This window comes from Caretta caretta, chromosome 2 (assembly GCF_965140235.1).
Source record: "Caretta caretta isolate rCarCar2 chromosome 2, rCarCar1.hap1, whole genome shotgun sequence".
In the NCBI taxonomy this organism is placed as follows: domain Eukaryota; kingdom Metazoa; phylum Chordata; order Testudines; family Cheloniidae; genus Caretta; species Caretta caretta.
Window position 1 is genome coordinate 180,431,878 of NC_134207.1, and position 26,668 is coordinate 180,458,545.

The 26,668-nt window shown below is 40.5% G+C and overlaps 1 protein-coding gene across 3 annotated transcripts in view; it reads right to left on the minus strand.

Annotated features, from left to right (window-relative positions):
* ANLN (anillin, actin binding protein) overlaps window positions 1-26,400 on the minus strand; it is a 41,058-nt gene extending 14,658 nt beyond the window's left edge. The window contains exons 1-17 of one of the 3 annotated variants that reach the window (XM_048839206.2): window positions 26,272-26,400; window positions 18,434-18,587; window positions 17,552-17,848; window positions 16,756-17,096; window positions 15,769-15,988; window positions 13,973-14,166; window positions 13,721-13,828; window positions 13,029-13,149; window positions 11,905-12,021; window positions 11,139-11,374; window positions 9,161-9,312; window positions 8,364-8,511; window positions 6,935-7,070; window positions 6,353-6,535; window positions 2,913-3,039; window positions 1,245-1,293; window positions 1,104-1,163 (exon numbers count right to left, since the gene is read on the minus strand). In XM_048839206.2, coding sequence (XP_048695163.2) covers window positions 1,104-1,163; window positions 1,245-1,293; window positions 2,913-3,039; window positions 6,353-6,535; window positions 6,935-7,070; window positions 8,364-8,511; window positions 9,161-9,312; window positions 11,139-11,374; window positions 11,905-12,021; window positions 13,029-13,149; window positions 13,721-13,828; window positions 13,973-14,166; window positions 15,769-15,988; window positions 16,756-17,096; window positions 17,552-17,848; window positions 18,434-18,587; window positions 26,272-26,289 — 2,661 coding nt within the window. In that variant the 5' untranslated portion in view covers window positions 26,290-26,400. The remainder of the gene's footprint in view (window positions 1-1,103; window positions 1,164-1,244; window positions 1,294-2,912; window positions 3,040-6,352; window positions 6,536-6,934; window positions 7,071-8,363; window positions 8,512-9,160; window positions 9,313-11,138; window positions 11,375-11,904; window positions 12,022-13,028; window positions 13,150-13,720; window positions 13,829-13,972; window positions 14,167-15,768; window positions 15,989-16,755; window positions 17,097-17,551; window positions 17,849-18,433; window positions 18,588-26,271) is intronic. The other 2 variants (XM_048839207.2, XM_048839208.2) reach the window with 2 other exon arrangements.
* Between the last annotated feature and the right edge of the window lie 268 nt (window positions 26,401-26,668).

Sequence of the window (26,668 nt, forward strand, 5' to 3'; positions counted from 1 at the left end):
TTGCCAATGTTTAGTCATAGAAAAACACCACAGTTAAGGTTTCAATCTTTGTTCCATTATAGTAGTGATATACTGCTGCCCTTTCCCCAAAACACACATTTTCAAAATACCAAAAGGTTAACTCACAGAAGTATATATTTTACTAAATACGAAAAGAGCAAATATTTTAAATTTAAACAAAAAACCCACAAACAAACAAAAACAAACTCATAGGCTTTCAGAAGTGGCCAAAATTTGTGTCTTTACTTACTGAAAGAATAGGGAAATTAACTCATTATTCTTATTAAATACCGTAGCTTGTCATAGTCCTGTGCATAGACCTGTAATTAGTGCTTGCACTCTATACTAGCTTCAGTTTGCTTTAAAAAATGATAATCTTATTAAAATAGCATTTGCTTACTTTATCCCAATGACTACATTGGCAACATTCTTTTTCTAATTTTAGGTGCTTAATACATTTCCATTGACCAATCTGTAGAGCCTTGTGCAGATACAAAATTTAGATCCACATCTATCCACAATCCACAAAAATGGTTCACAGATGCAGATATCTGTGGATGTAAAGCAGATATCTGCAGATTTGCAGGGCTTTAACCATCTGGCTGCAGTACAGGGCACTGGCACACAGTTTACATGTTTGGGAGCGTGAGGCAGTAGAGAAGGGAACGAGTCACACTAAGAATCATTACCAAAGAGGCAAAAGTGTCTTGTACTAGATGAAAGCTTGGAAAGCGGGCCACTTTGCAAAACTGCTAGAAGAGAAAAACAACGAACTTTCAGACCTGACGTAGTTAAGTGCCACGTGAAGATGGCCAAGTCTCAATTCTACTTAGTTGAAGGACTTCAAATATAAAAAGACATTTAGAGAGACAGTACATTAAACAGACTGATCAAAAGAAAAGGTAAAGTGATGAAAGGTAAGTATATAGATTTTTTGTAAATGAAGAAAACTTCCCAGTAACCAAATCAGTAAGAGGAAATTGCATCCGCTTTCAATATTTTCAATATTAAAAACAGACTGTAGCTCAGTTCTTCTCTCCTTGTTTTATATTGCTTCTAGTGTACCTTTCTTATTGAACTAGTGTGTCAGTTCTTGTGTTTACCTTTGACTTATTTGCCTTTTTCCTCTTATCAGTAGTGCTTGTGCCTTCTTTCCGCTGTACCTGTAAGACAAGAAAGCATTTGAGAAATGGAGAGTGCCTGGCTCCCCCAAGTGGCCTTTTAATAAAAAGACAAGTACATACCAAATGGTAAACTTCAACATTTATTTCAAAGTCATTGGACACATCTTGCCTAAAATAAAGAGAGTAGACTAGAGTTAAAAGCATTAATAATGCCAGTAGTGTTTTTAAAAAGTTAGTTATCCCCTCAAAACAGAAGAGGGGTTCACAGTAACTAGTTATTCTGAAAGCAACATCTACAGTAGTCAAAAGTGTTGGGTGTGAATCTAAGATAAAATGTATTAGCAGATATTCTTTATCAGTACATCATAGCATGGCTCTTCCAGGCACGCATGGTGGTCTGTCAAGTCTTTTCCATCTCCACTACAAACCTGTTTTCAACAAACAAAGCGTTCCAGCACATGAAACATTAGAATATTTGAGACTAATACACTGCTATCTTGAGATAGATTCCAGATGTCACAAGCAAAAGAAAGTGAAATACGATAGAACCTCGATTATATGATCATTTTCCCCCCAAATAGAAAAAAGATTAAGTGATGTTAAAGAACAAGTTGATATTCCCTCACATTGTGAAGCCTTCGGTGCATTGGAAATCTCTTTGCAGTGGTTTGAAGTACAAGAAAGTGATGCAATGCACTGTGCTGCAATTTATGCATCACACCTTCTGTTATTTTGAGATGTTCAATTTTATGAACTCTCAATCCTCAATTAGTTCATAAGATAAGGGGTTTTATGTAATGTGTGTACTACATTAGGTTGTAAACACTCCCTCCGAACAGTGTCCCACCTACAGCAGGACAAGAGTATGTCCAGAATGCAGATTCATCTCTCCAGACCAAAAGTTACATAGACTACTACTTTTCAGAATAGTTACCTTTACCATCACCTCAAAATAGGTTTCAGTGCCTTGCATGGCTTCTCACTTTCCAAGGTTTAAAATTTTATATTATATTCACTTTTAATAGGGTTGGCAGAATCTAGAAGGATATTGACGTTTAAGCATTTTTTTCAGTCAATTTTCAATTCAAGGAAATTATGCGGGGGGAAGAGATCGGACAATTTAATGACAGACGTTGAGATTCAAAAAGTTAAAGCTATATAACAATTAAAACAAATCATCAACATCACATGTCAAAATACACACAAAATAAATATGCTTAAATCAAACTAATAAGTTCTCAAGCAGCATTTCTTTGTTTGTGCATGACTAGTGAAGATGACATTTACCACAAAAATTTTTATCATTCCAAGTCTACCGTTTAAAATAGCATATATCCCATCCTAAATCATCCAACTAAACTCACATTATTATAAAAAATACCTTTAAGCCAGCTATTACTCTAACATTTGACAGGTACGTAGTTAAATTTTAGTCCAAAACAGTGTTGTCGTCAGAGACAACAAAAACCAAAAATGGCCTAGTCGAATGTCAGTCATTACAGCCAGCAGAAAACTCTCTCAGGGAGAGTGACTAATCAGCCATTGCAGGTATCCAAGAGATGACGGGAGAAAAACCAATCCATTCATGAAATTGTTCTTTATGGAAAAAAGTTTGTTCCAAATATTTCTAGAAGAAAATACTCATGCCACAAGACCTGTGAATGTTTGTAGAATAGAATATCCTTACAGAAAGGTTAACATTTTAAATTAGTTTAGACAAGATTCTCAGGTATACTTTTCTTCAAAAGCCAGCTAGTTGAGTTCTGAAACTGTTTTTTTGGTACTTACAGAGTAAACGTTGTAGTAAAAGTAAGAGCATCTCCATTCAGGGAATTTGCGGTGCTTGCTACGGGAGTTGCTACCATGTTTTCTGCTCCCGATCTCAACAATATTATGTAGTAGTAGTTTGCTGCTTCTGTGGACAGATTTGAGATGATCACTGTAAGTAGGGTCAGTGCACCCCATGGAACAAGGACCCCAAATTCTACAAAGTTAGCTTATTTCATGGCCGTGAAAATACCCTTCATTCTCACCTTCCACAGATATTTCAGTCAAAAATACTTGATGAATTAAATTGCGATTAATTCTTCTTCACTATGTTCAGGCAGTCCAGCTCTCCAGGCTTCATCAGTTAAGATGTGGTCTGGGTAGTTCATCTAGGTCTTACCCTGACCCACTACATGCCAGAGAATGGAGGGGAGCTTGTAGTCAAAATTCAGCAGTTCCTCATCTTAGCTCTACAGGCCTCTGCTGCTGCTCTGTTCTCTTAACAGCCTGACTACCCTGTCTGCATACTAGCTTCCTATGCTCCCTGGCTCATTAACCCTCTCCTTCCTGCCTACATCTGTAGAACAATGAAGGAGTATATACTGTCATCTCGTTAATTCCCCCTTGTAGGGAAAGGTACAGAGTAAGAGGCAGCTGCAGGCATATCTGAGCAGGGCAAGGAGGCAAAACAAGAATCCTGGGTATCTGGCTGCAGCAAACAAACTACAGCAAAAGCGCGGAGTTCTGTGGCATCTTAGAAAGACAACAAGCTCCACAGCTGCCTAGAGTCCCTGGGACCCAAAATGAGATGACTGGAACAGTTCTCTCAGGCATTGGTTCAGGAACTTAGCAGACTCAGACAGACAATGGCTTACACTGTTCACATTTGAGGTTCTCTTCAACAATAAAAGCAGAACACTTCCACCAAAAAAATGAAAGCTGAGATTTTGAAGCACAATTATGGCAAATTCCACATTTGTGGAATACATAGCAACCTGACTGCAAACGAGATACAAAATGAAAAATGGTTTTGGCCAATTTATATAACACCGTTGACAGAATCACTAAAAAGGGAACAAAATACAGCAGCATGTTTGTAACACATGGGGATAGAAAGCAAGTATCACATCAGATACGTGTGCATCCCCGCTGCCAAGATTCACATTAGAGAATGTTAACAGAATTCACATTTTAGATTTTATGATTTGTGATATGTAAAAACAGGCTGTTTAAAGATATACAGCTATCGCATGCAGTCAATAAGAGTTACTGCACCAAATCTTGTCCTCACAATTTAGTGCTGCAAAAAGCAGTTAACACATTAGAAACCACTGAAGTTTCTGGTGGTATTACATAAATCACTGACATTGGATAAGATTTAACCACCACGGGGCACAGTAATTTTTCAAGTATTTGCAGCAAAAACCTTCAAAAACTTATTAAGCAGATACAATTTTAGTTAGCTTGGCTAGATGAAATATTGCACCTTCAGATCCATGTTTAACAAATTCAGATCTTAACTTAACTCTTCTCAACTCATTTGATTTAGACACACCAAGCAGACAGAGGACTACTTTTCAGAAAGAGTATTTAATTTGAAACGTAACTATTCCTGTTCCTCAGCAACCCTAGGTTAAACATGCACTAAGCAAATTTAAAACAAAAAACCTCATAACTCAACATCCACATTGATACAAGGCTAATATTAGATATAGTCCAGAAATTCATACAGCAAGTTTAAACAGCACAGAAAGTAGAGAACTAAAATCCAAGGTTTCCCCTCAAAACATCAGGGAAAACTACAGGATCAGATCTTTTTTTCAAACACCAGGACTTAGAGGAAGTCAGAATTTCTTGAACATTTTTAGTGAGTTATGAGGTACCGTATCAAAAGGAGGAAGTTTACTTTTACATTTCCTTGGTCTATTGATAAGAATAGCTTGAAGTTCAGAGGATTTTCACTATACTAGTTCTGGATGCATCAATTTATACTAATTAAGGACCTAATTATTCCACATAGGCAGTCAAATTAATTTGCATGATCAGGGCCCAAATAGGCTTATTTTACGATATTATTCGCACCTTACTGGAAGAATACAGTGCAGGCAGCCGGCTAAAGAGAATCAAGGTTTTCTGAAATTCAAGGTTGATGACAGGGGTTTTTTGCCACATTTTTACCAACTGCTAGCGGATCACCTAAATCTGCAACTTCTACCTATTGTAAAGGGCTTGACAACAGGTTTCATTCAGGATTTTCTTCTCCTATGAATCATTTCCAGGCATTACCGAATCTCAGAACAAAAATTATTCTCTGAGAAACCACACTGTGAAAGCAATCCATCCAAAGACTAGGCAACTGGGTACTCAATAATATTGCCTCTTTATTCCTGTGAGAAATCAGTGTTATAGCATTTCCTTAATACTAAATCCCTGCTTTTATTATAGAGGGTCTGGGAATTTTTGTTTACTGATTGTAGGAATATCTCTGCCACAACCCCAGGAAGACAAAAAGGAGAGCTGTGGTCTTAAGATGACTCAGCAGTGACACATGTAGAGCAGCTAGAGCAAATCTTATGCTTCCAAAGGCCCTGATTTCAGAGTCTTTATCCCCCATCAGAGAAGTGCCTTCAATAGGACAAATACCACTCCTGAAATGTCCACTAGCATCTCACAAATCCTCTACCTGATGCTGAAATAGTAGTGAAAACACAAGCAGGAGAAGTTCTTCCATCAGTGCTGAATCCATGTTGCTGACCCCAGTTACAGTGATTGCGCAGACACAAAAATGGCTCAGCTGGATGTGTTGGTGGGCTAAGAGCATTTCCAGTCAAGTTCTGTGGGATGGACAGACAACTTCTCCCACAAAACACCATGAACCAAGCCCTAGAGCAATGACAGATAACTATGGTTGTAAGAATCCTGGGATACATCCCCAGAATCAGTGTCTTGAATCATGTCTGCACAGTATGGATGTGTAAGCATGCATATGAGGCTCATGTAGCAACACAGCATGGACCCTCAAGAGAAAGCTTGGAAAGAACAATCCGCAGGCATGGGTCCCACAGACTTTGGTTTACTATGCAGTGTAGACATCCCCATGGACGAGCATCCATGGGACATTTATTTTAGGTTTTTTAAGTCACTTACGTTAGCTTTTAAAAAATTGGTGAGAAAAGGTGATGCAATGAGAACTACAAGATCCAAAACAGTCCAGAGGTCTCATTTTTTCCTCCCTACTTCAAGGCAGTCAGGCTGTTTCCTGGGAGGTGCTCAGATACTATGACAGGTGCCGTTAAGAGAACTTAGAATAAAGTTTTAGCTAAAACCAGGTTTGTATTACAGTCACTACAATCTCCTTTTCAAATACCATGGCATTTGTGGGAAATACCAACAATCATAATGATTAAAATGCAAGCAAAGCAGGCTAAATATATTTTTTAAGTTACACCTAAGCACCTTACCTGGTTTCTGAACTGTACTGCAAACAAAGTCTGCTTTCAGAGGTAGTCGCATTTCTGAAAGAGTAACAGATCCCCTGGACGGAGCAAATTCACGGGGCGTAGAAGCAGCTTTATTTTTTTTGCCCTGAGGTCCTTCATTCTTCAATTTGTTGAGCTCTTCAAGCAAAGCTTTTCTCTTTTCAGCTGTAAAGAGAGATTATTTAAATTGGAACAAGGAAAAAAAAAGTGGAGAGAGGGTGTAGCTAAGTACCATTTGCTATCAATTCCTTTATTGGGTAAGTGTACCATTATGAAGTGTTTCTGAGGACAGAGTGCCAATATGCAAGAGGAAATTGTGCAAGGAAGTATAGTGGACTGACAGAAGGGTGTGGGAGAATGGAGGGGCAAGTGACCTTTACCCACCTAATCACTTCTTCCTTTCAGAAGAGGGATTATAACTAATCCCTAATAACTAGAGAGAACAACAGACTGCCATCTGAACTGGATTTTCCTGGGCCTGTTAACTTGAAAACTTCAACCATTCAGAAATTGTTCTGTAATTTAAAGGATGAGTCTGAATTTTAGCCATTCTTTAAGACATACTTGCAAGAAGGAGAAGTCTTTCTGCTTCAGCTTCTTCCTGTGACCCCTTTCCATGTTCCTCATCAATACAGCAGTTCAGAGCTTGGCTGGCCTGATGAATCACAGTCTGCTGCAAACTGATCTCATTATTCAGCTCCTAACATAGTCCCATAATTTAAAAAAAAAAAAAAAAACGCGAGGTTACAAAAGAATTTTACTCTTTGAGCTAGTATCCAAGAGGAAAGCCTTCAGAACAGCATTTTCTTTAAATGGTTTCCTCCAATCTGTAGAAACGTAGCTAGACAAACTATAAATCTTACAGTATGAAGTTTTACTCTCAAGGGTTTCTCTTCCCTTCCACCATTGCTGACAACAGTACAGATGTGACAAGGCAACAAGTGGGGAATGTTCTAGAAGGAGTTACCACCTTCAATAGGGCTGCTCACGAAAAGTTAGGAGATACATGGTAGAGAGAGATACAGATGGATTTGTAGGCAAGGGAGTAAGGTCAGAACACAGCATGATTAAAGCTACAGTTACAATTCCTACATAAACCTGGAAATGGCAGTATCGTAGATTAGTGAGAACAGGCAAGAGTACCCAATAAAAGAGCTATGTTCTCTCCAGACCAGAGGTGGGCAAATTACGGCCCACAGGACCATCCTGCCCGGCCCTTGAGTTCCCGGCTGGGGTGGCTAGCCCGCAGCCTCAGCTCACTGCACCGCCAGCGCTCTGGCCTGCTGCTCCTCCCAGGCAGCACAGTGGCATGGCTGGCTTCAGCCAGGCGGCAGGGCTGCAAACTCTTGCTGCTCTGAGCAGCATGGTAAGGGGGTGGGGAGGTTGGGTAAGGAGCAGGAGGTTTGGGGGGGGCAGTCAGGGGACCGGGGGGGGGGGCAGGCTGGATAGGCATGGGAGACCGGGGGAGGGGGCGGGCTGTCTGTGGGCAGGGAGGGTGGATAGGGGTTGGGGCTGTCGGTCTCAGGAGGGGGCGGTCGGGGACAAGGAGCTTGGGGGGGGGAGGGGGTTAGGTTGGATGGGTTTTGAGGGTGGCAGTCAGGGGGCGGGAAGTGGAAGGGGGCGGGGCCCAGGCTGTTTGGGGAGGCACAGCCTTCCCTACCCAGCCCTCCATACAGTTTCACAACCCTGATGGGGCCCTCGGGCCACAAAGTTTGCCCACCCCTGCTCCAGACTATTGGCTCACAGGTAATGGCCTCACACAACAGCTTCCATTAAAATTTATACAGAACCAAAAGTACTTAGCACGTATCAAATGATGCTACATTTGTCCTGTCTTTAATATAAGAGTCCTAAATTTGGCCAAAATACCTTAATTTTGCCAGTCTACGCAACATTTATTGTCTGTGGCACATACAGGACAAAAACAAAAAAACCCCACAAGAAAGCAGTAAATGGGAGACTAGGTGTTTTTTTTTTTTAAAGTTACACATACCTGCATTTTCTGTTTAATATTAACTTGATTAGAAGTTCCATTCCTTTTTACTTCTAGTTTTGAAGCAACATCTTCTTTGCGAACAATCACTTGCTTTATTGAAGAACGATCTGTTTCTTTAAATCTTTGAGATCGATAAGCATCAATGCTTTTTAAAAGAAATCAAGTGTTAGATACATTTAACATTTTAGGGGTCCAGCACAGCTTTTTACATTAGAGCATTGATGCTTTGGCCCACACATTCTGAAAATGCCCAAGTCAACACATTTAGATGGGAGCAATTTTATTGCGACCTCCTGTCCAGATTAAGGTTGTGGCAATATAAAGATGACTTTTTTTTTTTTTTTTAAATAAAGATGTAGAGAAGAAGCCTTTGGTGAAGGCTTAATTGCCAGCTGGGATCATCTGGGCATTTCACCTTAACAGTTCACTGCGATTGCAGGGGCCTCTGGCATCAGTGGCATCTGGTTTTCCCCTGTTCTCTACCTTTGGCGCACAGTTTAATTTCCCTGAGGACTGAAATGTTTTGGTCTAAATAGAGTCTTAACAGATGTATCTGGGTGAATTTAATGGCCTACACTATTAGCCTTAAACTCTATGAAAGTGAGAGAGAAATTCTTGATGAAGACCTGTCACAGCTACACCACTGAAATAGTCTGTTGTTGGGGGCCAAAAGACTGAAGTTTTTTCAAGCTTGTCTTTCCCCGCTCCAGGAGGTATCCAGTTTAATAATGCCAAATATTTCCACAGTGACTTGATTTGCATGTTTAAAGCCAAAGCCTCTGAAAATTTGTTACCTATATAGAAGGTTGTGATCTTCTGACAAGGAGCCAATACTGTCTCCAGATTCTGCTCTAGGGACGCGTGTCCTTTGGAATTTGCCAGACTTTGGACTTTCATCACTTATACTGCTGCTTTCAGCAACTGACCTACTAGGGGAAACAAAAACCTTGGGGGGGGGGGGGGGGGAAGGAGGAGGAGGAAGAGGAAGAATGCATCATAAATAACTGGCCAGTTAAATGTGGCTTATTCTGCTCCCACCACCTCTACTTCTCTCTCCACCCTTATTTACTCTTCCCAGACATTCCCTTTGAGTAAGCAACCCCTTGCCTATATTTACATTTCCATAAAAAAGTCAGAAGAACTATTTATACTGTACTTTGCAAATACTCTTAGGATATACAATGACAGTTTAATTGATTGTTCCTTGCCTTCCCCTTTAGGTACTTTGACAGGTTGGTTGAAACTTGAACATAGTCAGTCTTTAAGAACACGATGCTGTCAGCTTGACATTAAGTTGAGATCCACTAGCAGGAAACACAAACCCTTAAAATATCTTAAGGGAAGATAAGTATCTTATTGCATAATTAGTTCTGTTATATTTTATTCTAACAGACAGCACTGTATCTAGGACCAGAAACAAATTTACTAGATTCTGACTGATGACCAAGAACGAGAGTCAGCAATCCTTATGCAGCCAGTGTTCCCACTGACATTAATGGGAGTTCTGGCTAAGTAAAGACTTCAAGATAGACACATCATCTCCAAGGAAAGGCAAGTATTTGACTAGTAATGTGATTTAACAATAACTTCTTGGAAGCAGTGCGTCAGAATGTTCCTTTTCTAGTTGTACTTTTAAACCCTATGTAAAATAAGAGTTTAATCTTTCTTTAGCATTTTTGTTATATAAGCAAACACCAAGCTGCAACTATCTTGTAAGCTATAACCCCAGAATCACATAGCAGGAAGATTTGCCAAAATGTTTCTTATGATTCTTCCACCACTACACCGTGATTTCACTAGATGAAAGTTTGAAGAAGTCCAGGGTTCAGTATGAAGTGCAGATGGAAAAAAAAAAAAAAAAAAAAAGTAGATTACATATAGTTTTGTCCCCACCACTTCTGACCTGCAAAGCCCTATGATTTCTTTAGAAAACAAGTAGTAACATGAATAATCTTTCAGCTGTTCCATTTCTAGAAAGTTGATCGTTATGAAGAAATGAAAGTTAAGAAGTGAAAGGAAAGCTTTATATTACTGAAATGCAGCCACTTCACAAATAAAACAACAGCTGTTAAACTGGGGAGGGGTTGCAGACAGTTGCTACAATGTTGCCAGAGTGATTTAGTTGACCCTCCTCCCTGCAACCACACACCACCACAGAAGGGCAAGTACCAGGGAAAACTGCAGTTCTTTCTAACTGACAGTCATAGGAAAAATAAAGAAGCTGGTGTGCACCTCTTTCAAGCCACAGAGCACAGTTTATCATGGGTGAAGTATGCTAAAATAGAAAGAGGGAAAGAGGAGGATAACTACTATTTTCCCCTTGCCTTCGCACTATCAGCAGCGAATAGCAGGTACCAGAGTTAAACTTTCAAGCTGATGCTGTTTGTTTCGAGGAGATCTCACAGAGCTGCTTTGGGAGTGTTAAAACTAGGGAGCAAACCCCGTGAAAAAAAATTCTGCATCAGTGATTAGGTCATGGAATAAGTGGGGATAGTCGTACTGCCCAAGGCATATGATGCTTCTCTTATGAGAAGAGGTTAAACAGGATTGCATGCTATTTTAACAAATGTTTAGGCACAGTGGCTTAAATTGGACGGATTTTGGCAAGAATGTGGAGGACAAGAATGTAAATATTTCACTGATTTAATAGAAAAGTCTCACATTTTATTCATAGTTGTTCAGGGACCACAATACATAATACAAACATTTATGAAATAACATTTTTGGTGTACAGTCAAATTGTAGATCCCTGTATTTAATATCTGTTCTTACCTCTGGACTTACAACACCAACAGACTCTGCTAATGGAGTTAGCAGAGACATTGATGAAATATTCAGTGACTCTTCCTGCTCATCATCACTCTCAGCTTCCAGGTTCATACTCATTTCTTTTTTTAGTTTTTCTATGTCTGGCCCATCCTCTTGAAGAACTTCATCAAAGATGTCATTTATTACCTTTGAGCTATTCATTTCATCATTCACACTCATCTCAATTTCACATACTGCATCTGAAAAGTCAGAGATCCCAAGATTACTTATGAGCATATCCTGTAGTACATTTAAAGCACTTATCTTTATTAAAAAAAGAGGCGGAAGTAATTAAATAGAAGATGCAATAATATTTTCCAAGTGGTTCTCTGCTGGCTTATTTCTATAACTTCATAAAGTATTGGCACTTGAAATCAGTTAAAGGTGCACTTAGCGAACAAATCCCAACTTTGAATTGAGGTCTTAAAATTAAATGAGTGTTTCATCACTGTAGGACCAGTTATTTTTTCATTGCAATAAGTTCACACACCAGCCTTCTTGTGTTCCTTTGAAGTCTGAATATCACAATATATTTCTATTTTCCAATTACAATAAAATAATTAAAGAAACCCGGTAATGTTCATATGAATTTGATCTCAAATATATGCTTTGATAGCAAAAGACACTTGCTGAACTAGAAGCCCACTTAATTTGCGGGAAATTGATGTTTTGTTGGACAAAATAATAGTGAACAAGCTTATTTAGGACTAGCTAATGAAGGGTTACAAACCATTCTCTTTCTCTGTAAGTTGCTCAAGCTTTGAGACAGATACTACTTTTAGTGGATTCTTTAGCAACGTGGTCTTCAGAGGACTGAGTTTTTCAGTCTCTTCACATTTTGAAGTGTCTGGGAAGTTTAAAAAAAGGAATAAGGTAAAATTTCTGCAGGTATGGCCGGAACTATCCACTGTGTCTGATTTCTAATTCTTAAAAAGTCCATAAACCTACAAGTGGAAGAAAAGAATAATCCACAAAATATTACTATAAGTTTTTTTTGTTTTGTTTTTAAATTTTAATCTGAAATATATTGAACATCATGGGACACTGGGGAAGACTCTTTCCCCCACTCCCTGAATGGAGAGACACTTGGATGGGAACAGTACTGACAGACTGCCACTCTGCTCCGAAGGAAGACATAGGAGCCACCCCACTACAAAAAAAACTGGGGCAGAAGATCACCTGGCCCTCAACAGCTGTGTTTGGGCATGCAGAGCCAGCCTAGCATCTCTACGCACAAGGGTGTTAAAGGGGAACTCTGTCCCTTTTTCCTCTATGGGGCAGGTCACCTAAGTTCTCATTCCCTGACTGTTAAGTATTTGGTGGAGTGTCCTATAAGCCTCCCAGATTCTGCCGGATTCAGGGAGCCCACTCTTGCTGCTACTCCTCCTCCCCTACAGTGATAGACACTTGGCTGCTTCATGATGCCTATCACATTGAAGGAAAGGGGACACTTCTCAGAAGTCAGGAAGTAAGTCTTACACTCAATTGGGTTGCTCCCCAGTTTTATTATTCCAGTATGGGTAGTTACAGCACTCACATATACTGTCTCCACTCCCTACATACACAAGTCAGATTAAAATATTAATGTCAGTTTGTGATTTGAGTTCACATCTGCCTATATCATAAATGCTATTACCTGGTTGACAGTCTGTTAAAGACGCCTAGGACTGGAAGTGCAATGATGTTACGTGTCAGAATCAAGATGCATTGGCAGCACATGGGGAAGTAGTATGCCTATACACTATGCCCAGTTGTAACCAGTGCTGTGAGTCCCAAACGTTCATAACAAAAGTATGAACACTAAACCCTTTACACCAATATTAATCATATCAACTCAAGGAGGATTGTTCTCACCTGAAGATTCTGAGGGGACAGATTTTACTGATATCTCAGATGCTGTGGTCTTTTCTGCTGCTACAAACGAAGTAGCATCTGAACTAGCGAGCTGTTTTGAACTAGCTTGAGCTTGGCTTTCCTGAATAAGAAAAAATTACACTAAAGTCAGTCTCAGAATGTACTGTAACTTGTGGCTTGTAAAACTAAATGATATTTGAACATTCGAGGCACAACCTTATTACTTATTCAAAACAAATTTTATAAAAATAGTCTTATTTTCAAAGACTAGAAAATAAAAAAGTTACAGCTAGGAGGCTCCTACTCAGATGCAATGACCCAGCAAGTCAGATTCCATGGAGAGAAGTATTTTATTTAAAAAAAAAAAAAAAAACCCACTATATATCCAGAATGGCAAATTTTTAACATTGCAAAATAGCACCTTGAAGGTGAGGCAAACCTAATGTTGAGATACTATTAGAATTTCAGAAATAAATAAGTGAAATTCTCCTTTAAAATATTGGCAGATATAAATATACTCAAGAGTACACACACTATAAGTTGTTCCTTTCAAGTATTTTTAAAAAGTTAAGATTTTGTAGCAAGCAAAGATTAATATAGATTATTGTACATTTACATGCTTATCCATGTGTTCTGGGTTCCCTGACCATTTATAGATGGGTACGTCAAAAATACACTCCAACATATATTACCATGTTAGTTTCTGGATGTTTGCTTTTTGAATTTTCACCTCTCTCAGCACTCCACAGACTGCCCTTGTCAAACCGGCCACGAATACAAGCAAGTTCTTTTTCACGTTCCTAAGCAGAAGAGAAATATATGTTATACAAGAACATACTGTAGGCTGTAGCAATTTGTTGTTTTTTAATCCCTAGGCAGTTTTAGAGCATTAAGAAACATTCCTGAAGATTATAAGTAAGCTATTAAAATTTAGCAAACCATACCTGCTTGAGCTGTTGTGCTAGACTAGCAGTGGAGGATGTTTCATTCTGTTTGAAAAGTCTTTCCTGGATTGTCTTTGTGTTTGGGGTAATAATGGGTGTTCTGTATCCCGTAGTAGTTGTAGCAGGACTTTGAGTGCTATTCTCTTGAAAGCGATCTCCAAAACGTTCCAGAAAGGGTTTGATTCCTGATCCCCCTACAAAAACAATGGTTTTAAACTTTGTAAGAATCATACACTTCTAACAATTTTTAGACCATAGACACATTAGTTGCTTTCTTGTAAAGCCTTCAATGTTTTGCATATCTTACTCCACTATCTTTTGAACATGCTCAGCATGTAATTGTTGCTCTGGCTCCAAACAGAAGACTAATGGACATTACAGCAGTGCAAATCAAAGTTTAGAGTGTGAGATGTCTCTCAATGCAAACAAAGGTCCATCAGCTGATAGTTAAAATGGTTTGCTTCCTCACCTACTCTCTCCAGAACCAGATCTCACTCACAAGTCTGTACAACATGGCTGAGAAATACAAGGTGGAGAAGCGGTTTGGCATTTACCTTACTTTAAAATAGCATTGTTGGGTATAATAGCATAGATTTGTCTTCTACTCTAAGTGAGTCTTGGAAAGAGAAACTTAGTGAAACAAAACTGCAGAGCTATCATTAAATAAATAAAGTTCAGTTTGCCAGTCCAGCTCAGTTCTTTGTAAAGCTGATCAGCTAGGTAGCGGAGACTGTTTGATTACTTTCAAGCAGTCTTCCCAGATCTTCTAGTGTCACATCATTAAGAGTCACTAGAAGAGCTCTCATAAAAATCCAGACATTATACACATATCTTTAGAAACTGAGGAATGGATGAAAGATATCAACCGAACACCTCTTTGGTCCATATGCAGCAAGAACCTATAGGATTTAATAATTTGCAAATCACTTTAAATGTACCAAGTTGGCTAGTGTGACATATCACAACCATATGCAGTGTCTTTGGAGAGTATTGTATAACTGCCATAAAGTTAATATGTATAGTTGTAGGCGAGGGATTATGTTCCACTCCATAATGGAGGGTTACTGCAGCTCCGCCAAGAACTAGAAACAGTGGGGGTAATTCTTGCGGTGACTGGGAATATTAATAGCTCCAGGAAAGTACCATCCATTGGGGTGGTTTGGATATACTGGTTAGGGACTGGCTCAAAAGACACAGGAGACAAAGACAGAACTTTGGGAATAAAAGGCCAGCTTGAATTGATTCAATTCATTATGATCCCAATGGTCAAAGGTGCTGTAAGCCTAAACCCCTAGTCAGAAGGGAAAGGGATGTTGATCCCTACCCAGAGTGGCAACTGCTAAAGGCCTGAGAGAGCATTCCTTCAGCAGACCACAGAAAGGGCTCAAAAACCACCAAAATTTTGAAACCTGGTTTTAAAGGGATTGAAATATTCTTTATCTACAAAGAAGTTAGCTCACAGTTTAAAATGGTTCTACTGAGAACTATGTTCAGAAAAAGATGAGAATATGGAAGCTATATTTATGGAAGTTCTCTTAAATTACTACTAGGATGCTTGATTAGAATTCTATTAGTAGAAAGTTACAAGAAATTCTAAGCCATAATTCAGAATATGAACAGCTAACCATTACATGGTATAGACCAGCATTAGCTGGAACGTAGTTTTGGACCGCAGGAAAAAAAGATTAGTACAGTTTGTTGGAAACATTTACAATAAGTTAAATTTAAAACTGAAGGTAAGGGTTAAAAATCAACTGTATCACTCATTGCTTTAAAAAACAAACACAGTCACTTACCTGGTGTTGTAGGCTTATCCTTATGTTCAGGTTGCACATGTGTTCTTTTGATTGGCTCTTCTTTGGACTGAACTGGCTGCGATAAGATTGGTTTTACTGTTGGCTTACGTTCCTCTGTTTTCTGGGGGCTGCACGGCTTCTTTTTTAATAGTTGTGGTACCTCAGATTCCTTAGGATTGGGATTGGTTACTCTAGAGGCTTTTCCTAAGTAACTTGGTCCCTAAAGAGGAAAAGAAATATACATATGGATATGATCTTAGTTAAATGGGAAGACCACACGTTCTTCACTCACCCAGAAAAGGCTAGATGAAGAAATTTTGCACATAGCTCTTATTTCCCAATAGAGCAACAGAAAAGGCAGAACAAGTTACATGATGCCTTTAAAGCATTTAGATCAAATATATCAGTTTTTCAATATTTGATTCCATAATTTGCCACCTGTTGTACATATTATTTAATATTCATCTAACCTTAATTCTAAGTTCAGTGGAACACTGCAAGTTCATGAATGGGATAATTTTCTTAACAGATGCTACTACTTTCAGATGTCTGAGTTGCATTTTATAAAAACCTTTACATTTACAGTTGAGAGTCACAATTAACCACATGAACAATTGATTTCTAAAAGCCATACCCGCATAATTCCTGCCTGTCAAATTTACTCAAGGAGTGTGCCACTCTTACAAATCCCCACTGGTGGCTAAAAAGAAGTGCAATTCACATACATTTGGAAGCCATTGCTCCCCTCTCTTGCTCATATGGCCCATCTTAATTTTTGCAATGAAAAGAGAAGAAGCTTATGATACCATTTAAGTGTCAGATGATCAACGGTATTAAGATTGAAATAATAAGCAAGAAATAATTAAGGCTACTCATTTTAAAACGGTCATGATCATTTGTCACTAACATTCAGATTAGACATGTAAGGGTTAACATCCATCCCACAATAAAAAGACATCAGGTTTGTTGTTAAATTTGATCACTCACCGATATCTTAGAGGTTGCTGGTTTATTTACAGATACCTCAACAGCCCTTTGAGAACAGGATGCAGCTTCCTGCTTTACACTGCCACTATTGATTGGAGCAGATGCTTCACTTGTAGTGGACAATTTGGATAAACAAGCAGTGCCAGGCTGTTCTTGTGTATTGTTTTGCTTTGCAGATGGATGACTTAGATCATTTTCCCAGGAACCAATTGTAGCAGCAAGGTTAGCTAAACGGCCTTTTCTCCCCACAGGGGTATCACTTGTGAGAGATGGCTGTTTGGGTGGGGAAACGGCCTGTTCTTTTGATAGGAGGGGAGATAGGGGAGAACTTTCAGATGAATCTGAAAATTAAGACGGGTAGTTAAGAGCTACACACACTTTTTGAAACATAAGACACTAGAAAAAGTCAATCTTTTGTAAAAATAGAGTTCCTAAGCAACTCAATTACAATTGTTAACGAGTTAGGTTATTTTGCAAAGACAATGGCAGATTATTTCACTAGAACCCAAGAAATGTTAAATTTTTAAAACCTGATTACATCAATTTTAACGATGTAAAAATCAGATAGGGTTTATTAGAGAGAGTGTACAGAAGGTGTATTCTCAATGATTTCTCATTTTTTTTGGACACCCATTTCTTTTCCTACAGTATTAACATTAAATTCCTGACTTTCATATTTTTTTGTAAAGAAATCCTGTGTCAGGAACAGTCACTGAGAAAATTTTTTTCTTGTGCTTGCTTACACCACTGTCACGACAAACGGTTTAATTTTTAAATTCTATGAAGTGGGACATACCATTATCATCCCAGCAACGTCGCTGTTGTGCCAGTTTCTGCATACGTGTTTTGACTGTAAGGGCTACAGGTACTTCAGATTTCAAGTTCTGTTCTTCCTTTTCAACAAGCAGTGGAACAGGCTGAACTGAGGGAGCCCTGTTATTTGCAGTTGCTTGTGGCTGTGCCCTCATCTCAGGAGGAAGAGGTTTCATGGAAGTTGAATTAACTGGCTGTCTATTCTCGGCACTAGAAACGGGAACCTCCATGCTGTCAGAACACAGCCTTTTTGATGGGGATGGCTTTGTACTAGGTTTCACTGTAAAAATTAAAAGTATTTGAACCAGTCAGTTATCAGCCATAATCTTCACAGCCTGCAATTAAAAGTACTGACATACTTCATCTTTCTGAAACAGCTTTTTAATTTTTAAGCCCTCCACTACGTCTTATGTAAGAGTTCATTTAAAAAAAAAGAGGGGGGGGGAGGAGAGAAGAGAATAGTTGCCCAGTCTTTATGTCCATCATCAAATCTTGATTGTCCCTTTAAACTCTGCATTCCCCAATGTGTTTCACTATTATTAACTAAGGCGAGCGACTTTCATAGCAGTGATGTGTTTAAATTAGTGCCCACTTAATAGTTTAAAGTTACTTCGTCATCTGCAAGACATTTGCCACCAGTTTAGAGGCTAGTCACATTTTGGACCTAATTAAAAACGCAGGCAATAGCATCCCTTACTGCTGAGTTTAGAAAGAAGAGCGTTAAACTTTGGTGCTAAAAAGTAGTATTTTTTTAGTCAAAGTAGTATGTGTTGAAAGAAATAAATGGGAATTTTCACATAGAAACAGTGATCCATATGATTTTTCCAAGAGGTTTCTTATTCTGTACTATGCCTATTCAAGATACCTTCTTCACCGGACAAAGGTGACTGGTTACTAGTTTCTGACAAAGGTTCTCTCGTTCTCTTTGTCTGTATCGAGGGCCTCATTCCTGCTGTGGGTCGCTCAGCCATTTTCTTCTGCAAGTTCTCTCGCCTGGCACGGGTTCGTTCAAGAAGTTTCTAAAATATTTAGAAAGGCACAGATTGTTACATACTTCGGTATTCTAGTGGAAACGCGTGTTACTAATAAAGTATAAATTACTGAAACCCTGAATTTTTACAGTAAGTTCTCAGTTACATGTTTCTAACGTCCTACGCCAGAGGTCCCCAAACTGTCAGGTGTGCCCACCAGGGGGGCACAGAGGAATTTTCAGGGAGCGTGGCGGGGCCCCACAGAGAGTGCGGGGAGAGCACCACTCAGCCCCACTACGCTCCCAGCTCTGCTCTGGCCACAGCCACAGCTCCCGACACTGCCCCCAGCCTCAGCACCTGGCCGCAGCTCTATTTCCGGCCCCAGCCCCTTTACTCCTGTCCACAGCATCTCCAAACCTCCCCAGGATCCATGGACAGGTGTGTGGAGGAGACGTGGACGGGGCACGAGGGGCACGACGCTGAAAAGTTTGGGGACCACTGTCCTATGCAAAAAATTCTCACTATGGAAACAAAAGACTATACATCTATCAGATGTTGCAAGCTTACTAATTACACTATCCTTCTAAATAAAGAAATTCATACGTAGTGACAGTGACTAACAGTGAATTAGTGACAACTGACTTCTAAACTGTAACAGTAGCATTGCTAAAAACAGCCAAGTATTTGGTTACTAGTTTGTTTGTTTTTTAAACAAAGTTGCCAAAATTGGTGTACATGCCAGCTGTATTGCAGATGTGCATTCTCTACAGCAGGGGTAGGCAACCTGTGGCACGCGAGCTGATTTTCAGTGGCACTCACACTGCCCAGGTCCGGGCCACTGGTCCGGGGGCGGGTCTCTGCATTTTAATTTAATTTTAAAGGAAGCTTCTTAAACATTTAAAAAACCTTATTTACTTTACATACAACAATAGTTTAGTTATATTATAGACTTATAGAAAGAGACCTTCTAAAAACGTTAACATGTATTACTGGCACGCGAAACATTAAATTAGAGTGAATAAATGAAGACTCGGCACACCACTTTTGAAAGGTTGCCGACTTCTGCTCTACAGCAACCCTTCTAGCTGACTGAGGTGCACCATTAACAGGTTCTGAAGTGAGCATGGCCAAAGGGATGTAGGGATTAGAGAGATGAAAGAAGAGCATTTTGAAGATATCATGGATGCAGAGGATGCCATTAAAAAAAAAAAAGAGATCTGCACTACCATGTCTAAACAGAAGAAAACAAAACCACAAAATTTGTCTTTATACTGACAAAAGTATTCCATTTAAAAGAGGAAAGATTTAAACAAAGATATATCAGTTACGCCCCAAACATATGGGATATTTCTTCTGATCAACTGATCTGATTGTTATAGTTCACATTCCATTTTGGTTGTATTGACCCACTTCATTACTTATAAATCACTTCAATGAAAGTTTAGAAGTTGTAACAAGTGATATTTGGAGTTACTCTGCCTTCAAGTACTATTTAAAATTAAAGTATTTGTATCAGATATTGCTTAAGGAATACAGTACTGCTTGATTTAATCAATTTTTAAGCGTGACAAACTCCTTTGAGCTAAATTAAGCACTTTGAGACAAAGTTCAGTTATGAAAGTTCTAATTCACTTTGAAAAGGCAGTACTTAGCACTGTGTTGTGGTGATGGCACAAAGTAGTTAAATTCTGTGAGCTGTCGTAACCCATTATCCTCCCTGATGCATGGCAGTCAAATATAAATTTAAGAGTTTAACTGTCTAAAAGACTTCAGAGTCTTAGACAAAGTTTCATTTGCTCAATGTGCAGCGGCAGTCAAAAAAAGCTAACAGAATGTTAGGAACTATTAGGAAAGAGATCGATAATAAGATAGAAAATATCATAATGACATTATATAAATGCATGATATGCCCACACTTTGAATATCGTGTACAGTTCTGATCGCCCCAACTCAACAACAAAAGTGATTAGTTGTATGGAACATCTTTCATCTGAGGAGAGATTAAAAAGACTGGGATTTTTCAGCCTGGAAAAAAAGAGACAATTAAGGGGGGTACAGAGGGGAAGATATGATAGAGGTTCATAAAAATCAATAATAATGTGGAAAAAGTGAATAAGGAAGTGTTATTTACCCCCTCCATTTAATACAAGAACCAGGTTCATACCCAGTGAAATTAATAAGCAGCAGGTTTAAAACTAACAAAATAAAGTACTTCTTCACTCAATGCATAGTCAACAGGGTGGATTTGATTTAAATCACTAGTCAGGAAGACTCTATTTAATCATGGATTTCTATATAAAAGTGCGTTCTTGTTGGTTGTTATAACCTTAATACATATTCTTCACAACTCAGAGACAGATGAGACCCAAACTGGGTCTCTTTTACGGCCTGCTGCCATTGTAGGTTTTCCCTTCTAGTGAGAGACTGGTATGGTAGATCTCAAACCAATGAAGGCTACGCTCAAAGACCTCAAGACTTCTGGAATATGCTGCTCAAACAGTTTCACTTTTGTTTCTACTGCCTGTCCCACACTTCTCACATTTATCTCCAGACTTCTTCTCCTTGTAAAGATCTATTCCACCCACAACAATCTTCTATTCACTGAACTTTTTGAAACTTTACACTTTTAGAGAGAGTTAAGGGATTGACTGTGTACACAAATTTGCAGAGGGACAATAGGGTAAGGTCTGTTATTTCTCACCTCTATATATTATTTTATTTATTTAAAAACATTTTTGCTGTTAAAGCATGTTATCTCTGGAGACACAAATCCACAGTCTGAGACCTGCAAAACTAAGCATCTCTGATGGTATCTTCTAGACTCAGCACTGAGTCCCATTGGATAGATAGAAAGATTAACCTAAATAATCTATACAGAAGCCTCTGGGGCCCCATAAAATTGGGTCCCTAATCCGTGAACTATCGGAACTCATTTACAAAACTTTTCTTAAACATTACGTGAATATATTGTCTCCATACTATAGAATTAGAATTTATAATCCCTATTACATGATGAGATATCTTTGAGTTATAATATATCTTAATTAAAACTATCTTTAGACAGGTTGTTTTCCTCAAAAAAACATTTTATCAAAAAAAATCCTATTTAAATACAAAACCCGATTTAAATAAAAAAAATTGTTTTTTTTAATAATGGATTTTTATCCACTGATAGTCAACCTGGGCATGTTGTGAAGGCCAAAAGTAAAATTGGGGTCAAAAGAAGAATTAGTTAAGTTCATGGAGAATATGTTCATCAATGACTATTAGCCAAGATGGTCAGGGATGCAATCCCATGCTCAGGGTGTCCCCAAGCCTCTGACAGCACGATTGGGTGAGAGGGGATGGAGCACTTGATAATTGCCCTGTTTTCTGTTCATTCCCTTTGAAGCATCTACCACTGGCCAATGTCAGAAGACAGGATACTGGCCTATGTGGACCACTGGTCTGACCCAGTATGGCCATTCTTATGTTCTTGTTGTATGACTAATGGCATGTCAATCTCAGCAGTTCTGTGTAAAAGCAAAATACTGACTCTAAATTTCTGTAACAAAGGAGGACTCTGGGAAACTACATGAAGGCAGGAGCGCCTATAATGACAAATTGCATGTCAGTTTTGGACTCCACCCTGTTCCCTTGCTCTACCCCACTTCCCCCACAAAAAAAGTGAAGTGCACAGGGACCCATGCATGTGAGAGAAAATTTTCAGATGCAGAGACTAAGTAATAAATATGCAGCAAAGGAATAGTTAAATAGCATGTGTAAGGTGGGACACTCAGAGTAATTCAAATACACATCTACATTCCATTCTGTTCCGTTAGCCCAGCTTGAGCTAAATTTCAGTTGCTGCTGCTAGGATGTCATTTCACAAGAATGTGCAGCTCCATTGTTAAGCTCAAACTTTTACTGGTTTGCAGCATACTCAAGTTTTCCAAGTAATAGTCATAACTCAAATTCTGCTCTCACACACTTGATGAGTAAGCCACACTTTGAAGTGACCGTTAGAATTAGTTTTGAAGCCCACTGGCATTTGGGGGGGGAGAGGGGAGGGGAAGAGTCTTACCGTGTTGTGCAAGGGTTTTGCCAAGGGCTAGAAGTTTAATTAGAATATTCACAGTTTTAGTACTTGCCATAAAAACATACTTCCTAAATATATAATAAACTAAATGTATACACAGTGCATGCATGATCTATTATCATATCTTAAAGGTGCATACAAGTGTTGGGTTCCAAGTTATTCCACTTCTCCCCTACACAGCCAAACATTGTTAAGGGCATGTGTCATAAATATAAAGGGAAGGGTAGACACCTTTAACCCTTTCACCTGTAAAGAGTTAAGAAGCTGAGATAACCTCACTGGCACCTGACCAAAATGACCAATATACTTTCAAAGCTGGGGGGGAGAAACAAAGGGTTCTCTCTGTCTGCGTGACGCTTTTGCCAGGACCAGAGCAGGAATGCAGGTCAGAACTCCTGTAAAGTCAGTAAGCAATCTAGTTAGATTCTGTTTTGTTTAAATGGCTGATAAAATAAGTTGTGCTGAATGGAATGTACATTCCTGTTTTTGTGTCTTTTTGTAACTTAAGGTTTTGCCTAGAGGGATTCTCTGTGTTTTGAATACGATTACCCTGTAAGATATTTACCATCCTGATTTTACAGAGGTGATTCTTTTACTTTTTCTTTAATTAAAATTCTTCTTTTAAGAACCTGATTCTTCCCCCTCCTCCCCCCCCAAGCAGGCGTTTCCAAGTGGGCACTTCCCCTGTTCTTTGTGTAACACTTTGGTGGTAGCAGTGTTTAACCGAAGCTGGTAAGAATAAGCTTAGGGGGTCTTTCATGCAGGTCCCACATCTGTACCCTAGAGTTCAGAGTGGGGAAGGAACCTTGACAGCATGTCTACACTAAGGGTATGTCCGTACTACCCGCCTGATTGGCGGGCAGCGATCCATCCAGCAGGGGTTGATTTATTGCATCTAGACACGATAAATCGACCCCCGAGCACTCTCCCATCGACTCCTGTACTCCACTGCCGTGAGAGGCGCAGGCAGAGTTGACGGGGGAGCGGCAGCAGTCGACTCACCGCAGTGAAGGCACCGCAGTAAGTATGTCTAAGTATGTCAACTCAGTTATTCACATAGCTGAAGTTGTGTAACTTAGATCAACCCCCCCCGCCCCCCCAGTGTAGACCAGGCCTTAGAACACTGCATAGGCGTAACTGCGCCACTGTAGCACTTTTATGAAGACACTAAGCTGATGAGAGAGAGGTGGTAGCTATGTCAGCAGGAGCAGCTCTCCTGCCAACATAGCACTATCTACACAGGGGGTTAGGTTGGCATAACCGTGTCGCTCAGGGGTGTGGATTTTTCACACCCCTAAGTGACGTAGTTACATCGATATAGGTCTGTAGTGTAGACAAGACATAGTGATAAATTGTTAGCTGACATTCAGAAGTCAAGATCTGCGTTAGTTTTTGTATCTAAGGCTATGCCTACACTGCACTTTCGTCGGTAAACCTTTTGTCGGTCAGGAGCCTGAAGGAAAAAAAAAAAAAATCCTGCACACGCCAGCCAACAAAAGTTTTACTGATGAAAAGCGCCAGCGTGGACAGCAATTTGTCAGCGGAAGACACTTTCCCGCCGACAAAGCTACTGCCACTCATTGGGGGTGGCTTTATTTTGTCAGCAGGAGAGTTGTCTCCTGCTGACAAAGATCAGCTACACTGCGTACCAGTGCTGCTGTAAGGTACGCGGTGTAGGCATAGCCTGAGGCTTATCAAGAGATATATTATACAACTCATGTATCTAAAATATTAAGCAGATGTTGCTTAGTATTTAATTTTAGTTCAAGGACAGTTGTGTTAGGCTTGAAGGCTGACCAATATTAGCATATCATACTCCTTTCCAGAAATAGTGGAATCAGTTCCTCCAAAAAGTTGTTACTTGAAGGACGCTTCTCTCTTGAAGCACTGGAGAGAGGTACCCATTAGTATTGTGAAATATTTGAATAAAGTTTACTCTAAGGAACAACCTAACAGCTCCAGCTTGTACTTCTCAAAATTCAGTTATGTACAAGAAGGTTGTATGCATATTGGAATACTTCCCACCATGCAAAACTATTTTAAATTCAGTTCAGTAGTTTAGACTTGAAAAGGAATTTAATACAAGTCTCATCAGGTCACCCATTACCAATTAAGGAAGCAACGTTAAGTTGTTTATATATAACAAACATTACATACATAGAAACTAGATGGACTCCGTTTTAACATAAACTAAGGGCAGAGCTAGTTTGTGCTCCAATTTAATTAAATGAGTGCTACCTCTTTGTGCAGGTTCTCTTCCAATCATTTAAATTAAATCACAGTAAAACATTCAGATACTCTTCAACCAGTTTAAGAGTGTATGTGGGGGAGGCTGCGATAACTTAACTAAAATCAGTATAGAATTCGTTTTTAAGCTTCAGTTACATCAGTGCACAAACTGTTTAGACCAGTCTCAGTTAAGATTTTAAATTTTATCACAGCAGAAAATCTGATCATCTCCATTCATTTTAAATGTATATATACACTGATTGATAAGAGAGTCAAATGTTTTCGGTTAAAAAAGGGTAAATTAGACTTCTTAAGGCCATTAGTGTTCAGTACAACACATCAACAAGTCACACAAGTCAGCTCCACGTTAGTACCTCAGTGTCATCTCTTTGGAGTTAGGACAATTCTTCAGATGTTTTATTTTCTGCAAGTAGCATGTTTAGATCAGTTGCACCCACCATACAGACTCAGACTCTGTTCAACCTCACTCAGTTCACCTTGACTTCACATTTTGTATTTAGAAGCCACACATCACCTAAGCACTGCCACTTCTAACAATCATCCTAGAAGCAGCCGCCGCCTTGACCATATGATAAAGTCAGGAAAGGGAGAAACTCCACAAGGGTGGCTACATCTGCTGGACGCGCTAAGTGGGAGCGCCCTGCCCAATGGCCTCTAGGCCAGTGGTTCTCAAACCTGGGGTTGGGACCCCCTGATTGGTTATTACACGGGGGGGGGGGGGCCGCGGAGCTGTCAGCCTCTACCCCTAACCCCGCTTTGCCTCCACCGTTTATAATGGTGTTAAATAGATTTTGAAGTGTTTTTAATTTATAAGGGAGGGTTGCACTCAGCGGCTTGCTCTGTGAAAGGGGGTCACCAGTACAGAAGTCCGAGAGCCACTGCTCTGGTCTCTCCCGTGCTACGAGCGAGCCGCCCATTGCGCACCCCGACACACCGGGCGGGAGCCAGCCACGTCCCACAGGCTGGGCAGCGGGAAGCATCCGGCACCAAGGGCGCAAGAAAGGGCAGCTTCGGCGGCGGCAGCAGGGGGTGGCACCTTACCGTTCTCTGCCAGCTTTGCTGCGGGAGCAGCGCGGGGGGGGGGGGTATCTCACCCCCACGGGCCGCCCACCCCGCAGACACTGCCAAGGCCACCCCTCAGCGGGGCACGGCGCAGCCCAGGAGCGTGTTGAAAGAGCAACGGTTTGGGCTGCGGGCGGGGAAGAATCGATTCACACCGAGCTCGCGTACAGCGGCGACCGCCCGCGCCCCCCCCCCCCCCGCCGCCGCCGCCGCCGCCGCCCTGAGCGTTACCCTCCCCCCACGGGGTCCGACATCCCAGCGCCCCCATCTGCCCTCCCACGGGGGCCGTTCCAAGCCCGGTCGTCCGCTCCCCCGCCGTGGGGGAGGGGACCGGCCGCTCACCTCGGTGAAAGGGTCCATTGCTATTGCCGCCGCCCGGCACCCCCGACTCCGTCCCCTCTCGCGCTGCCCCGGGAGTGGCTAAACCACCACCCCAAACCGCTCTTCGGATTTTGAATTTCAGCGCCCGCCTCCACGGCGCACGCGCCGCAGGAGACAATTCCGCCCTCGGGCCGGCCGGAGCGGTCACGTGATAGGCGGGCTCAGGCACCCCCCAGCCTCCCTCTTGCGCATGTGCGTGCAGAAGTCTCAGCGCAACCTAACCCACCGATTGAATCCCGATCCTCCTTGCTTGTAGAGGAGTGGGAAAGGGGCGGGATAAAAGCGGTGATTGACATAGGCACTGGCCGTCCGGCAAAGGGGAGCCGAAGGAAGGGTGAGGGACCAGGGTTGCCAACAC